The following is a 16,419-nucleotide window of genomic DNA, read 5'->3' on the forward strand; positions in this document are numbered from 1 at the left end:
TAGGAGTTGCTTGTATATTCTCGAGATTAGTTGTTTGTCAGTTGCTTCATTTGCTATTATCTTCTCCCATTCTGAAGGCTGTCTTTTCACCTTGCTAATAGTTTCCTTTGATGTGCAGAAGCTTTTAAGGTTAATTAGGTCCCATTTGTTTATTTTTGCTTTTATTTCCAATATTCTGGGAGGTGGGTCATAGAGGATCCTGCTGTGATGTATGTCAGAGAGTGTTTTGCCTATGTTCTCCTCTAGGAGTTTTATAGTTTCTGGTCTTACGTTTAGATCTTTAATCCATTTTGAGTTTATTTTTGTGTATGGTGTTAGAAAGTGTTCTAGTTTCATTCTTTTACAAGTGGTTGACCAGAGTTCCCAGCACCACTTGTTAAAGAGATTGTCTTTAATCCATTGTATATTCTTGCCTCCTTTGTTGAAGATAAGGTGTCCATATGTGCGTGGATTTATCTCTGGGCTTTCTATTTTGTTCCATTGATCTATATTTCTGTCTTTGTGCCAGTACCATACTGTCTTGATAACTGTGGCTTTGTAGTAGAGCCTGAAGTCAGGTAGGTTGATTCCTCCAGTTCCATTCTTCTTTCTCAAGATCGCTTTGGCTATTCGAGGTTTTTTGTTTTTCCATACAAATTGTGAAATTATTTGTTCTAGCTCTGTGAAGAGTGCTGTTGGTAGCTTGATAGGGATTGCATTGAATCTATAGATTGCTTTGGGTAGTATACTCATTTTCACTACATTGATTCTTCCAATCCATGAACATGGTATATTTCTCCATCTGTTAGTGTCCTCTTTGATTTCTTTCACCAGTGTTTTATAGTTTTCTATATATAGGTCTTTAGATTCTTTAGGTAGATATATTCCTAAGTATTTTATTCTTTCCGTTGCAATGGTGAATGGAATTGTTTCCTTAATTTCTCTTTCTGTTTTCTCATTATTAGTGTATAGGAATGCAAGGGATTTCTGTGTGTTGATTTTATATCCTGCAACTTTACTATAGTCATTGATTAGTTCTAGTAATTTTCTGGTGGAGTCTTTAGGGTTTTCTATGTAGAGGATCATGTCATCTGCAAACAGTGAGAGCTTTACTTCTTCTTTTCCAATTTGGATTCCTTTTATTTCTTTTTCTGTTCTGATTGCTGTGGCCAAAACTTCCAAAACTATGTTGAATAGTAATGGTGAAAGTGGGCACCCTTGTCTTGTTCCTGACTTTAGAGGAAATGCTTTCAATTTTTCACCATTGAGGATAATGTTTGCTGTGGGTTTGTCATATATAGCTTTTATTATGTTGAGGTATGTTCCTTCTATTCCTGCTTTCTGGAGAGTTTTTATCATAAATGGATGTTGAATTTTGTCAAAGGCTTTCTCTGCATCTATTGAGATAATCATATGGTTTTTATTTTTCAATTTGTTGATGTGGTGTATTACATTGATTGATTTGCGGATATTGAAGAATCCTTGCATCCCTGGGATAAAGCCCACTTGGTCCTGGTGTATGATCTTTTTAATGTGTTGTTGGATTCTGATTGCTAGAATTTTGTTAAGGATTTTTGCATCTATGTTCATCAGTGATATTGGCCTGTAGTTTTCTTTTTTTGTGGGATCTTTGTCAGGTTTTGGTATTAGGGTGATGGTGGCCTCATAGAATGAGTTTGGAAGTTTACCATCCTCTGCAATTTTCTGGAAAAGTTTCAGCAGGATAGGCGTTAGCTCTTCTCTAAATTTTTGGTAGAATTCAGCTGTGAAGCCGTCTGGACCTGGGCTTTTGTTTGCTGGAAGATTTTTGATTACAGTTTCAATTTCCATGCTTGTGATGGGTCTGTTAAGATTTTCTATTTCTTCCTGGTTCAGTTTTGGAAAGTTGTACTTTTTTAAGAATTTGTCCATTTCTTCCACGTTGTCCATTTTATTGGCATATAATTGTTGATAGTAGTCTCTTATGATCCTTTTTTTTTTTTTTTTTTTTTTTAAATTTTATTTTATTTTTAAACTTTACATAACTGTATTAGATTTGCCAAATATCAAAATGAATCCGCCACAGGTTTACACGTGTTCCCCATCCTGAACCCTCCTCCCTCCTCCCTCCCCATTCCATCCCTCTGGGTCGTCCCAGTGCACCAGCCCCAAGCATCCAGTATCGTGCATCAAACCTGGACTGGCAACTCATTTCATACATGATATTTTACATGTTTCAATGCCATTCTCCCAAATCTTCCCACCCTCTCCCTCTCCCACAGAGTCCATAAGACTGTTCTATACATCAGTGTCTCTTTTGCTGTCTCGTACACAGGGTTATTGTTACCATCTTTCTAAATTCCATATATATGCGTTAGTATACTGTATTGGTGTTTTTCTTTCTGGCTTACTTCACTCTGTATAATAGGCTCCAGTTTCATCCACCTCATTAGAACTGATTCAAATGTATTCTTTTTAATGGCTGAATAATACTCCATTGTGTATATGTACCACAGCTTTCTTATCCATTCATCTGCTGATGGACATCTAGGTTGCTTCCATGTCCTGGCTATTATAAACAGTGCTGCGATGAACATTGGGGTACTCGTGTCTCTTTCCCTTCTGGTTTTCTCAGTGTGTATGCCCAGCAGTGGGATTGCTGGATCATAAGGCATGTCTATTTCCAGTTTTTTAAGGAATCTCCACACTGTTCTCCATAGTGGCTGTACTAGTTTGCATTCCCACCAACAGTGTAAGAGGGTTCCCTTTTCTCCACACCCTCTCCAGCATTTATTACTTGTAGACTTTTGGATCGCAGCCATTCTGACTGGTGTGAAATGGTACCTCATAGTGGTTTTGATTTGCATTTCTCTGATAATGAGTGATGCTGAGCATCTTTTCATGTGTTTGTTAGCCATCTGTATGTCTTCTTTGGAGAAATGTCTATTTAGTTCTTTGGCCCATTTTTTGATTGGGTCATTTATTTTTCTGGAGTTGAGCTGTAGGAGTTGCTTGTATATTCTGGAGATTAGTTGTTTGTCAGTTGCTTCATTTGCTATTATCTTCTCCCATTCTGAAGGCTGTCTTTTCACCTTGCTAATAGTTTCCTTTGATGTGCAGAAGCTTTTAAGGTTAATTAGGTCCCATTTGTTTATTTTTGCTTTTATTTCCAATATTCTGGGAGGTGGGTCGTAGAGGATCCTGCTGTGATGTATGTCAGAGAGTGTTTTGCCTATGTTCTCCTCTAGGAGTTTTATAGTTTCTGGTCTTACGTTTAGATCTTTAATCCATTTTGAGTTTATTTTTGTGTATGGTGTTAGAAAGTGTTCTAGTTTCATTCTTTTACAAGTGGTTGACCAGAGTTCCCAGCACCACTTGTTAAAGAGATTGTCTTTAATCCATTGTATATTCTTGCCTCCTTTGTCGAAGATAAGGTGTCCATATGTGCGTGGATTTATCTCTGGGCTTTCTATTTTGTTCCATTGATCTATATTTCTGTCTTTGTGCCAGTACCATACTGTCTTGATAACTGTGGCTTTGTAGTAGAGCCTGAAGTCAGGTAGGTTGATTCCTCCCGTTCCATTCTTCTTTCTCAAGATCGCTTTGGCTATTCGAGGTTTTTTGTTTTTCCATACAAATTGTGAAATTATTTGTTCTAGCTCTGTGAAAAATGCTGTTGGTAGCTTGATAGGGATTGCATTGAATCTATAGATTGCTTTGGGTAGTATACTCATTTTCACTACATTGATTCTTCCAATCCATGAACATGGTATATTTCTCCATCTGTTAGTGTCCTCTTTGATTTCTTTCACCAGTGTTTTATAGTTTTCTATATATAGGTCTTTAGTTTCTTTAGGTAGATATATTCCTAAGTATTTTATTCTTTCCGTTGCAATGGTGAATGGAATTGTTTCCTTAATTTCTCTTTCTGTTTTCTCATTATTAGTGTATAGGAATGCAAGGGATTTCTGTGTGTTGATTTTATATCCTGCAACTTTACTATAGTCATTGATTAGTTCTAGTAATTTTCTGGTGGAGTCTTTAGGGTTTTCTATGTAGAGGATCATGTCATCTGCAAACAGTGAGAGCTTTACTTCTTCTTTTCCAATTTGGATTCCTTTTATTTCTTTTTCTGCTCTGATTGCTGTGGCCAAAACTTCCAAAACTATGTTGAATAGTAATGGTGAAAGTGGGCACCCTTGTCTTGTTCCTGACTTTAGAGGAAATGCTTTCAATTTTTCACCATTGAGGATAATGTTTGCTGTGGGTTTGTCATATATAGCTTTGATTATGTTGAGGTATGTTCCTTCTATTCCTGCTTTCTGGAGAGTTTTTATCATAAATGGATGTTGAATTTTGTCAAAGGCTTTCTCTGCATCTATTGAGATAATCATATGGTTTTTATTTTTCAATTTGTTAATGTGGTGTATTACATTGATTGATTTGCGGATATTGAAGAATCCTTGCATCCCTGGGATAAAGCCCACTTGGTCATGGTGTATGATCTTTTTAATGTGTTGTTGGATTCTGTTTGCTAGAATTTTGTTAAGGATTTTTGCATCTATGTTCATCAGTGATATTGGCCTGTAGTTTTCTTTTTTTGTGGGATCTTTGTCAGGTTTTGGTATTAGGGTGATGGTGGCCTCATAGAATGAGTTTGGAAGTTTACCATCCTCTGCAATTTTCTGGAAGAGTTTGAGCAGGATAGGTGTTAGCTCTTCTCTAAATTTTTGGTAGAATTCAGCTGTGAAGCCGTCTGGACCTGGGCTTTTGTTTGCTGGAAGATTTTTGATTACAGTTTCAATTTCCGTGCTTGTGATGGGTCTGTTAAGATTTTCTATTTCTTCCTGATCGAGTTTTGGAAAGTTGTACTTTTCTAAGAATTTGTCCATTTCTTCCTCGTTGTCCATTTTATTGGCATATAATTGTTGATAGTAGTCTCTTATGATCCTTTGTATTTCTGTGTTGTCTGTTGTGATCTCTCCATTTTCATTTCTAATTTTATTGATTTGATTTTTCTCCCTTTGTTTCTTGATGAGTCTGGCTAATGGTTTGTCAATTTTATTTATCCTTTCAAAGAACCAGCTTTTGGTTTTGTTGATTTTTGCTATGGTCTCTTTTGTTTCTTTTGCATTTATTTCTGCTCTAATTTTTAAGATTTCTTTCCTTCTACTAACCCTGGGGTTCTTCATTTCTTCCTTTTCTAGTTGCTTTAGGTGTAGAGTTAGGTTATTTATTTGACTTTTTTCTTGTTTCTTGAGGTGTGCCTGTATTGCTATGAACTTTCCCCTTAGGACTGCTTTTACTGTGTCCCATAGGTTTTGGGTTGTTGTGTTTTCATTTTCATTCGTTTCTATGCAAATTTTGATTTCTTTTTTGATTTCTTCTGTGATTTGTTGGTTATTCAGCAGTGTGTTGTTCAGCCTCCATATGTTGGATTTTTTTAATAGTTTTTCTCCTGTAATTGAGATCTAATCTTACTGCATTGTGGTCAGAAAAGATGCTTGGAATGATTTCTATTTTTTTGAATTTACCAAGGCTAGCTTTATGACCCAGGATGTGATCTATCCTGGAGAAGGTTCCATGTGCGCTTGAGAAGAAGGTGAAATTCATTGTTTTGGGATGAAATGTCCTAAAGATATCAATTAGGTCTAACTGGTCTATTGTATCGTTCAAAGTTTGTGTTTCCTTGTTAATTTTCTGTTTAGTTGATCTATCCATAGGTGTGAGTGGGGTATTAAAGTCTCCCACTATTATTGTGTTATTGTTAATTTCTTCTTTCATACTTGTTAGCATTTGTCTTACATACTGCGGTGCTCCCGTGTTGGGTGCATATATATTTATAATTGTTATATCTTCTTCTTGGATTGATCCTTTGATCATTATTTAAATGACGAAAGATACAAACTATTTCCTAGGTCCCTTTTCTCCTCTAATACTATCCATTCACAGTCTGTGAGAACTTAGCAAGCCGTATTGTTTGAGATAGACCTGGGGTATTTGAAAATAAGTTAGAACTTCTCTTACCTCCTTCTAACATCTACTAGAATCCTCATCAAGGAGAAAAGAACAGGCCCCAAAGCACAGAGTAATATATTATGAGTGAGCATAAAAATGTTCAATTAACCAAATTTTTGACATTCATTTTCACATAAAACTAAATCCAGGACTTTTGTATTGGAGAGAAATTCTAAACTGAGTATCTGGTGAGGGTGTTAATCCTGAACATCTGGTTACAACCTATTTCCCCATCGCTTAGCACAGTACCTGGCAAATGGTGAGCCCTTAGTAAATATTTTTTGAACTTAAATGAATTGAATCACTTTCGGTTGAACTAAAATCAGTTGGCCTATTAAGAGTTTTAGGTAAGCCATTATTTAAAGTTATATTTATGAAGCTATCATATGTTATATGGCCATTTCTCTTTAACTTTCGTGCCAACAATCTTTTTAAAAATTAAAACCTGAATCAACGATTCCTTTCAAATACCTTTTTCTTCTGCTCTATCGGTGATGCTATGGAAATGGAAAAGAAGTTAACCTTTCACAGGTTGTAAAGGTTGATCTTGTAAAAGGTCGACCTTTACAAGTGTGGGGTTTTGTCCAGAATAACAGTATCTTGGAACTGTGCTAAAGTGACTTGATATTGAATTCAAGTCCATCTTGGACTTAGTCCAGGGGAATTCAGGGAACATAGTTCTGGAATAGCCACCTGACAAAACATTCAATGTATAATTTATCAGAGGTCACTTAGATAGAAGGTCTCTATGCTTTTAGATTTTATAAACCAGTAAGAATTTCCATCAAAAAATAATTGGTTAGTTCTTGTAGGACTGCCAATTTTTCAATTTTTTTCAAGACCAAAAAAAAAACAAAGAGTAAAACACAGTAATTCCCATGTACTATCACCGCCATTTGTTAGAGCTACATCTTCTTAACACAAACATATATAGAACGATCATAATCTCAGAATAAAGGACAGTCCTCTAAATAGAATAAACCTGGCTTCATGAAAAATTCACAATGTCCTTTTCAAAAGTTTGCTTTCATCCTTTTCTTGCTAACTGGTAAAAATGTTATCACAAGTCAACACTGATCTATGGGCTGGCATTTGGGAACCACTAACAGAATTAGACCCTTTTGGCCTGAGATTTCGTTGTTGCTCCCTCCATATCCACTCTCCACCCTTGCCCCACTTGCTCGTTCCAGGGAGTTGGTCTCTCTGGACTTGCTGTTGAGGTCCTCTTGCCCTCTGGTTTCTCACTGGGTTCAGCCCAAGGAACATCTAGACATAAGTACAGCAGGTGAGAGGAGAGGAGGGTCAGACTATTTATTCCACTGGTCCACACACCACCACTGCCTGGACACAGGTTGGCAGCAGCTGTATGTCTCTGCCCAAGACCTCAGTGTATAGGATGGCCCTCCCTGCAAGCTCTCTTTCTAGATCCTGTGACAACACTCCTACCTTACCTCTCCCCCTACTCTTCAGGTCAAGGTAAAACAAAGAGTCTCTTCGCATCTGGGTAAGGGCAGCGGTGGGGCGGGGGGGGGGGGGCGCTGTCTCTCCATCCTTGGTTGACCCTTACCTGTACACTCATCATTCCTTTCATCAAACTGCCCTCCATCTCTTTAACTGTGTTTCCTTATGAAACCCGACCAATGCACTTAAAGATGAAAAAACTAAAGCCTCAAGAATGGGCTTCCCTGGTGGAGACGCAGGAGTTGCATTTTCAATCCCTGAGTCGGGAAGATGCCCTGGAGAAGGAAATGGCAACCCACTCCAGTATTCTTGCCTGGAAATCCCATGGACAGAGGAGCCTGGTGGTCTGCAGTCCATGGGATCGCAAAGAGTTGGACATGACATAGCAAATAAAGAAGCAAAGTCCCAGAGTTATATAGCCCGGGTCACACAGTCAGTGAATTAGGTTAGGTCTACAACTCCAGTGTGACTTTCCAGATTCCAAGCAGAGTTCTCCTTAGTCAGTGCTCATCCTTCATCCTCCCTTGACTATCTCCTCTGAGGTCATAGAGATGAGCACTTTCGAGAAACTCTTTCCACCAGGCTTGGACAATAGATGTAGTTGGTTCATGTTTCAAATTTAAATATTTTATTTAGTGATTAATGACACAACCTCAACCACAGAGAAATACTGTTTTCACTTCATAGTTGGAATCAGGAAAACTGAATTGTTAAATGGTTGCCTAAATAGAAACTGGCAATTTAGCCTAAGAAGCTATCGCAAAAGCCAAGCACAGAAGGGCATGAGAGGGACCAGCTTTCCACTGTAAAATGAATTCTGATGACTAGAGATTGAGGGAGGAGTGGAAAAAATCTGCCTGGAGGTAAGGGGCTGAGTTGGGGGAGCTGAGGGAAGACTTTAATCTACGTGAGAAATATAAGCAGGTCCTAGAAGGTTAAGGCAGGTTAGGGCGCTTGTTGCTTGTCAAACTGGGGGAAAGAGGAGTAGGGCCACAGTAATAAATAACGCAAGACATCAAGCAGGAAGCTTGACTGTTGCAGAATGTGTTGAAAGCGTGTTTTATCTGGCAGGAAGTTACTGGACCACTAGGCAGGGGCTGCTGCTAGAGCCCTGGACGTTAGTTGCTCCAGATTGCTAGAAACATTTAATTGTCTTAAACTGACTCACTGCAAAATGCTCTTCTGTAAAGGCAGAAGGCCACAACCACATCTTTATTTAGCAACTTTGCTTTTAAAGAAATGCACCCACATATTTAATATATTAACTTTGTTCTAATTGCATACTTGACTGAATTTCCCACTGCTGTGGTTTAATCATTGGCTGTTACAGAAATGTCTTAATGGGAACTTTCTTTTGCTAGGGTTTAAAAATTAGTTAGAAAGTTTTTAACATCAAATGATTCTCTCTAGAGGAATTAGGAGAATACAATCAGTACTAAGAATATTAATTGAGTACTTCATCTGTCCAAGCAGTGACCTGATTTATGTCATTTAATCCTCACATCGACCCTGCCATCATCACCCAACCCACACCCACCGCCTAGCCCTCTGCTGTGCCGTATGGCCCCTGACCTTGGCACGCAGATTTGATCTGGGGCTCTCATCCCAGTCAGCGTTCTAAGCTGGATGCTTGGAAAGTATTGCTCAAAGGAGTTACTGTAACAGCCTCTCAGCATGAAGGACTGCTCCATCTGGTGCGGTCACCTTCTCTGACTGCTGAGCCTTCAGTCAATCAACAACTCTTTATGGAGTTCCTAGTAAATGCTCAGGGCAGTGCTATCCGGCTGCTGCAGGCGGGTGTCTTTCTAAGTGCTGCACGTGGATTCAGAGGCAGGTGAAAGATTTTAGTGAATCAGAGGTCTTGAACCAGTCCTCAAGGGTGAAAGGGGTCTCTATGGCTGAGGAAGAGCAAGGTCATTGTAAGACAGAAACATAATGACTCAGAAATAGGGACAGGAACAATGAAAAGGTACTGAGTTGGGTTAGAGAAATCAAGAAAAATTAAATTAGAACAAAGAATAGGTTTTCCTCCAAATTCTTAAATGAGGAACCTTTGTAGCTAAAAAGGAAATTTACTCTTACAGTGTTGCAGAAGGTTCCTCATCTAGTATACTGTCCACTTTAACACAAGAGCGTAGTAATCAAGTGTCTTGACTGTAACCAAAAGTTCATGGAATTTTTAATATTCTGTAATATTCTTTTACTTTGACCATCCTGATTATCTTAGGTACATGCACTTATATTACTGTTAGATATTTAGGTAGAAATTTTTAGGACAAAGAGTAGAAATTAAAGGCTGGAATACCCATTGAAGTGCTGGAGTTTACCATTTGAAAATCCACAGACATAGACTCAATCCCCAATCACCTATATATATATCATACATTTTTACTTTTGATTAAAGTAGTCGATGAGGGAATCATATTAATCACCAAGGCAGTTTTGTGTTAGCTTTATATACAGTGTGTCCACATGTACCTGAGGAGAAAGAACTTAATGATGTAAATCCCCCCTTTCTGCTCTTATATCATTGCATCCTGCAAAACAGGGACAATGACCAACTACACCTGTTTACACTCCCTGAAAATAGACATCTACCTCCAAAACTTCCAACCCCAGGTATTTACTTATTTCTGAGATTCCCTGTGTGCATGCTCAGTCCTGTCCGACTCTGCAATTTCATGGACTATAGCCTACCAGGCTCCTCTGTCCATGGGATTCTCCAGGCAAGTATACTGGTGTGGGTTGCCATGCCCTCTTCCATGGGATCTTCCTGACCCAGGGATCAAACCATGTCTCCTGCTTTGGCAGGTGGATTCTTCACCACTGAGCCACCTGGAAAGCCCTATTTCTGAGATTATTCTTGATTTAATCTGTAGTCTTTTGTTTGGTTAATGGAGGTTGTTTCCTATTAAAAAGTGCTTGACTTTGTGTAAGCCATTTTTACTCCAAAGTAGGTACATTCATGGCTCTTTCCCTTAAAGGAGAGGGGGCAGGAAGGCAAGTCAGGGAATGGGGAGTGATGACTGGGGTAAAGGTACAGAAGACACGCTTTGCAGTCCTCACAGTTTGCTCAGGACACTCCCTGTTCTGTAACATACTATGCTCTCTTAAATCTACCTGTACAAAAAGCCCTATGCTATTCAATAACAGTCCCCAGTCAAACCTGTTTCATTTGGCTTTGACTTGTAATGCTTTTGTTTTACTGGAAATGGTTGTCCTTTCTGGCAGGGAAAATTAGGGATGTTTGGAGAAAAAGACCTAGAAAAGTAGATTAGATGATCTTGCCGGGTTTACTCACAAGGATTTTTAAAACTTCCTCTTGAGGTCAAATACTAGACAAGAAGATTCTCCTTGGAAATAGTGATCTAGATCAGGGACCCTTAGTTGTTTTGTTTTGTTTTGTTTTTAAATAGTTTGGACTCTCAACAATTTCCCCTTTAGGCATAAAATGTTTTGCTAGATAAACTACCTAAAAGTATAAATATACAACAATTTTGTTTTGCAGCTCATGTTTTGAGATGTTTTAGACAGACTCTTGAAATTATTAGAATCATGTATGGGAGACTGAAAGTTATTGGTTCATCCCTGAATAGATAATATCACTGTTCATCTATTAGAATATCACTGTTCTCACCCAAAATGTTTACCCACCAAAGGCTGACCTGGGGGAAAGTATACAGTCTTGTGCGACTTAGGAGCCATGCTCTTTTTGAGACAGAACATTTTTTTGCCCCTCATCCCATGTAGTTTCAGTTTTATCAGAGGTCCATGGCAAGGCTTTAAGGTTTGGAGGATGGTATGAACAATTATAGGAACTGAATGAATGCCTTATTTTTATGGCTGGTTCCATTTACCACCAGATGGCTCTATTGTATCGTCAGGAAATGCACATATGTGTAAAATTGGTGGGCTCCTAGACCAAAGGGAAAATAAAGCAACAGCAGTTTTTTGTTTTTTTTTTTTTAATATGTAGGAACACAATTCTTTCTTTCCTCTGGAGATAATTGGAAGCAGCTGCAGCAGCCTGAACATTCACAAGAAAACAGGACATACCCAAGGATATGGGAACATCAGAATCCTAACACCAATGGGGTTTTCCTTTGACATTTCCACAGTGCTGTGTATTTATTAATTAATTGTCTCAATGGCCAAAGAGTAGTCAGGAAGTGCCCTAGCCTTAGTAGCACTAGTAAGTGATAATTCCATACCAATTTTATATACTCTTTGCTTGTACATGAGAAACAGCAACTTCAGAACAATTTTGAGAGACAAAGACTACACATCTGGTGATTTGAGTCATATTAGCAATGATCTGGGGATGTATAATCTGATTCTAAACCATGTGGTATCTTTGCTTTAATGGAACATGTGATAAGGTGACAATCAAAGGAAACAAAAGTTTCCCTGAGTTGAAATGACTAAGATACGTGAATGTTAAAAAAAAAAAAAAAAAAAAAGTGTAGGTATACTAGGTGACATCTCTTACTGGGAATGTGAAATTTGGTTCTAACCTCTTTAAAAATATTTATATCAGAAATAAAAGTTGCACATTAACCAAATTTCAACATGGATATTTTATTCTACCTTTGTAAAGTTGTTCATTGTTCATTAATATGCACTTTTTAACTCTGCCTTTAGACTTTAAACTGTTAAATAACACTCTTGTCTTTATAACATTTCATTATTTTATTGCTATGTTGAAGAAGAAAAGGAGATGATATATGTGAGTTTATTAAGCCTGTCCTTAGTCCACAGAGTTGTTTGAGACGCACGCAGGAAACCACCCATGTCAAAAAGTAATACTTGGTTATTGTTTTAAAGAAAGGGTCCCTGGAAACCGAACAGATGGCGTTTACTTTGGCACAACTCAAGACCTTGGAGATTTGCCTGAAGGAAGCAGAAGAAAAGGCTAAAGTCTTATCCGAACAGGTAATACTTGTCACTGGCACTGGAAATATATGTTCCTCAGTGTGCAATAGAGCAAGGAAAATCTAAATACGTGTTTCAACCTTTGTGCCTACTGATACACACACACACACAGCATTTCATTCAGTTCAGTTATTACAATAATCACTTTAATCTGTATGGACCTTTTGAGGCTTTAAAACTTCTCTTACATTTCTGTATTTTGTTCCATGAGCTAGGAAAGCCATCTTTAAGCAAGTAGACTTCTGAAATAAGTGAAACATATTTGTATTATAAACAGATAAAACCTATAGGAAACCCACAGGAACAACTTTTTCCAATTATGTGAAGAAAGAGAGTTTTTCAAATATCAGCATCCCTCTTGGGTTTTGAAAACCACAGAGGCAAAACAAATAACAGGTGAAGCATAGCTTCATCTGGGCAGTCACGTAGGTCATCAGCACATGCACCAGGTCTATTTCAGAGACACTGAGCGTGACTCTCAGTAGAGTTCAGACCATTTCCTGACACTGTTACGCTTTGCAAACAGTATAGTGTATATGGCACAAATCCTGCTGTTACTCTGGCCCTTCCCCCTGGGGAGAGGGCACTTGGCCAAGAGTCTGGGTCCTCCTATAGGGCTCTGGTGCTCACTATTGGTGGCAGTCAGTGGAATAAAAAGGACAGAGACCTTGAAATGTTACACTGATTTATCATGGATTGAGCCATTTTGCTAGTAAATTTTTAGAAACTTTCAAAAAACAATTTTGAGTTTTTAATAGCAAGGGTCTATACAGCAAAAGTTGAGTACAATAGAATTTTACAAGAATTTTTGCAGAGACTATGGGAGAAATGTGTTAAATACAATTAACATGTAATGTAGAAAGTAAAGTGAAATGCTAGTGGCTAAGTCATGTCCAACTCTTTTGCGGCCCCATGGACTGCAGCCTGCCAGGCTCCTCTGTCCACAGGATTTTCCAGGCAAGAATACTGCAGTGTGTAGTCATTCTCTTCTGCAGGGATCTTCCACCCAGGGATCGAACCTGGGTCTCTTGCATTGCAGGCAGAGTCTTTACCTTCTGAGCTACCAGGGAACATAGGTAATATAGGGATACGTGCATAAATGGCCTCCATTTTTTTCTACATACCAAAAATGTACTCTCTTACTTTGGAATGTGTTAACTGCTGGCTGCCTAAATGTGATATATGCAACGGGTCACAGGAGCCATCCATCAATTAATGAAACAGTGGTATCCCTAGGCCCAGTCCCACTGGGGAGATTCCATCTCACTCACATGCCTTAACCTGGCTTGCCAGCTGGTCTTCTTTTTTAAACCACCCATAAAAAGCAATGGAGAATGAAACAGTAACCCACTTCAGTATTCTTGCCTGGAGAATCCCTTGGACAGAGGAGCCTGGCGGGCTACAGTCCATGGGGTCAGAAGAGTCGGACACAACTTAGCTACTAAGCCATAAAAAGCAAGCTTCAAATTGTGGCAAAATTTGAATTACAAAGATTTTTTTATAGTGCTAAACATGAGGCACCATTGCCAAGTATAAAAAGCAAGGATTTCAGAGCATGCAAACCTGGAAGAAACTGGTAACAGCGTACTGAGGGCACCCTTGCTGGCATTAGGTTTCACTAAGAAGATGTACATTTACTTTGTAATTGAATGTCTTTTAATACTTTTAATAATTTAAATCAGTAAAATTCAACTCACCCATGAAAGTCCTCATCCCTTTTGTTCTTTATAAAATATCTTTATCCAATGCAGCTAGCCCCTAATATTTAGGATTCTTAACTAGATGATCCCTTTATGTAACATCAAACACTCAGATACTTCTGTTCAGTGTTTAGCAGATTAATTGTATAAAATGGAAACTGGATTTCACCATTTCTTTGTAACTACCATGAGTAAGTTACCAGTTAGCTGTTTGGGGAAAGAAAGATATGCAAAGCTTTTCTACCCTAGTAGCTCACAATCAAAAGAATCACAGTAAGGGCTGGAGAGTGAAAATAGGTGTTTGTCTGGCTCCCACATAGACTGCAAAATAGCATTAATATGCAGGATCTGTATGTGTTATTTTCCTGAAGTATTGCCCCTGGAGTTGCCAAATTTGTATACAACCAAGGGAATTTAATTGGAAGTTGGCAATGGTGTGAGGCAAAGGAGAACATTACATGTGAAAAAAAAGCCCATTACAGGCATTTTTAATATTACATTTTTAATTAAGTTGAGTATTTTATTAGATTTGGCTCTCTCCACTGTTACTGTTGAAACAGGTTAATCAAATGCAGACACTAGTCTCAGAGGATTTACTCCTGAAATTTTTGCTTTCTTCAGTGTTTCTGTTTACCTTATTCTTGATGAGTTAAAACTGTAACAACATTTGCTTCCCCCCTATTTTTAAATTCAGTAGATGGTTTAAAAATGGGATGACAGAAGGATAGGGAAAGGTAAGAGTACCTTTCTTAAAGCTGAGAGAGGAGGAGATTTCTGAATGGGACACCTGTCTCAAACAATCTAACGTTTGTCCACTGGGTGCCACTGTCTTCCTCACCAGGCTAGGCCACTTTGTGGTTGCAAAAAGAGAAATTGTCTTTAGTGGTCCAGACAGTGGTGTGTGTGTGTGTGTGTATGTGGAGTATATTTTCCTGTTTACGTGTATACATATTAAGTCTTCTTTTAAATACCATTAATTTAGGATTTGTCACAAGGAAGGTGGGAACACTAGCTAGCTTTCATTGGTAATCCAGATCATTTTGTCAGCCCTGTGGTTGGACACTGGCCAGATGGGCTGGCCTGGTGGGCTAGAAACAAATGGGGAGAGGAGAGGAAATGTTGAGGACAAAAATTTGTGCTGAAGCTAAGGAGTGGAAGCTTGTGGTACTGTCAACCACTGGGTCCTGCCTCTGAGAAAACGGTAAATGTTGATGTTATTATAGTTTAATGCTCTTAGCGTTGCACATAGAACCAACCCAGACAGATGCCTCGGAATTCATCTACACTAAGCACGTGAGTCTGAGTGAACTCCAGGAGTTGGTGATGGACAGGGAGGCCTGGTGTGCTACAATTCATGGGGTCACAAAGAGTTGGACACGACTGAGTGACTGAACTGAACTGAACTGAACTGAAGCACTTGTAGGTCCTGGGTCTCAGTTTACTTAAACTGAATCTTCCTAGGGTCACTTCCAGTAAGACCTCTGCTGGTTCACTATGCAAAAGAAGAAACTTAGAAATAGTAAGGAAGAAAGGAGTTTGTGGCACTTCCTCTGTGAGGTCACACAGAAAACAGACTTCTTTGTTGGTTTCCCTTAGCTAACAATTATTCTTTATTTCTCTGTAGTCATGTCACTAGTGTCAAAAGAAATATGAGATCAGGATAATTTACAATTAGACTTTTAATCTGGGCTGTTCACAGCTCTCAGAAATAAGTTTGCAGCAAGTCAGTGGGCCAGAGGAAGAAAGGGACATAAGAATCCATCTCTTGTCCTGGGTAATAATGGTAAGTAATTCAAAACATTGCTAAGTTTTGCTAAAGAAAACACTTACTTAAATTTCCTGTAGGTTACGATCAGTGGGAGGAAAGGTCTGGAAATTAGGTAGTATATAAAAGACTAGAGGAGGAATGGGAATGAAGGAAAAGAGTTAAGGAGGAGAAAAGAAGAGTAGAAAGTTTTAAGGAAAAACTCGTAAAAGAGCAGGTTTTGCCTGTGTGCTGGTTTCTATCAGCAATGCGCATGGGAGGAGGGACAAAGGAAAGGGCTTAGGGGCTGCAATTTACAACTACACAGGAGCAAAGAAACCCCATAGCTTTTACGCTAAGAAATTGTCAGGAAAAGCCACAGTTTCACAATGGAGCACAGATTCAGAGATCTCAGAGCACAGAGGGACGCCGCCGGCCAGTTCCTGAGCTGCTTCCTCTGGCAACAGCGCTGGTCCCGTCTCTCATTCATCATCAGTCTCTGGTTCCCGGCTCCCAGCAGCAGACCCAGGAGAGTTCGGGGTTTGCTTGTGCTCCACTACTTGCTAGCTTTATAACCGTGGGCAGTTCACTTAGTCTGAGTCAAAG

The 16,419-nt window shown here is 38.8% G+C and overlaps 1 protein-coding gene and 1 long non-coding RNA gene across 10 annotated transcripts in view; one reads left to right on the top strand and one right to left on the bottom strand.

Moving 5' to 3' along the window:
* LOC112586947 overlaps positions 1–16,419 on the bottom strand; it is a 506,468-nt gene that overhangs the window by 229,522 nt on the left and 260,527 nt on the right. The window lies entirely within an intron of this gene.
* Positions 1–16,419, top strand: part of CCDC192 (coiled-coil domain containing 192) — a 220,464-nt gene that overhangs the window by 28,413 nt on the left and 175,632 nt on the right. For all 4 annotated transcript variants that reach the window (XM_045166619.1, XM_045166620.1, XM_045166618.1 and 1 more), the window contains one exon: positions 12,262–12,369. In XM_045166619.1, the coding sequence (XP_045022554.1) occupies positions 12,262–12,369 (108 nt within the window). The remainder of the gene's footprint in view (positions 1–12,261; positions 12,370–16,419) is intronic.

The sequence above is a fragment of the Bubalus bubalis genome, chromosome 9 (assembly GCF_019923935.1).
Source record: "Bubalus bubalis isolate 160015118507 breed Murrah chromosome 9, NDDB_SH_1, whole genome shotgun sequence".
Taxonomy (NCBI): domain Eukaryota; kingdom Metazoa; phylum Chordata; class Mammalia; order Artiodactyla; family Bovidae; genus Bubalus; species Bubalus bubalis.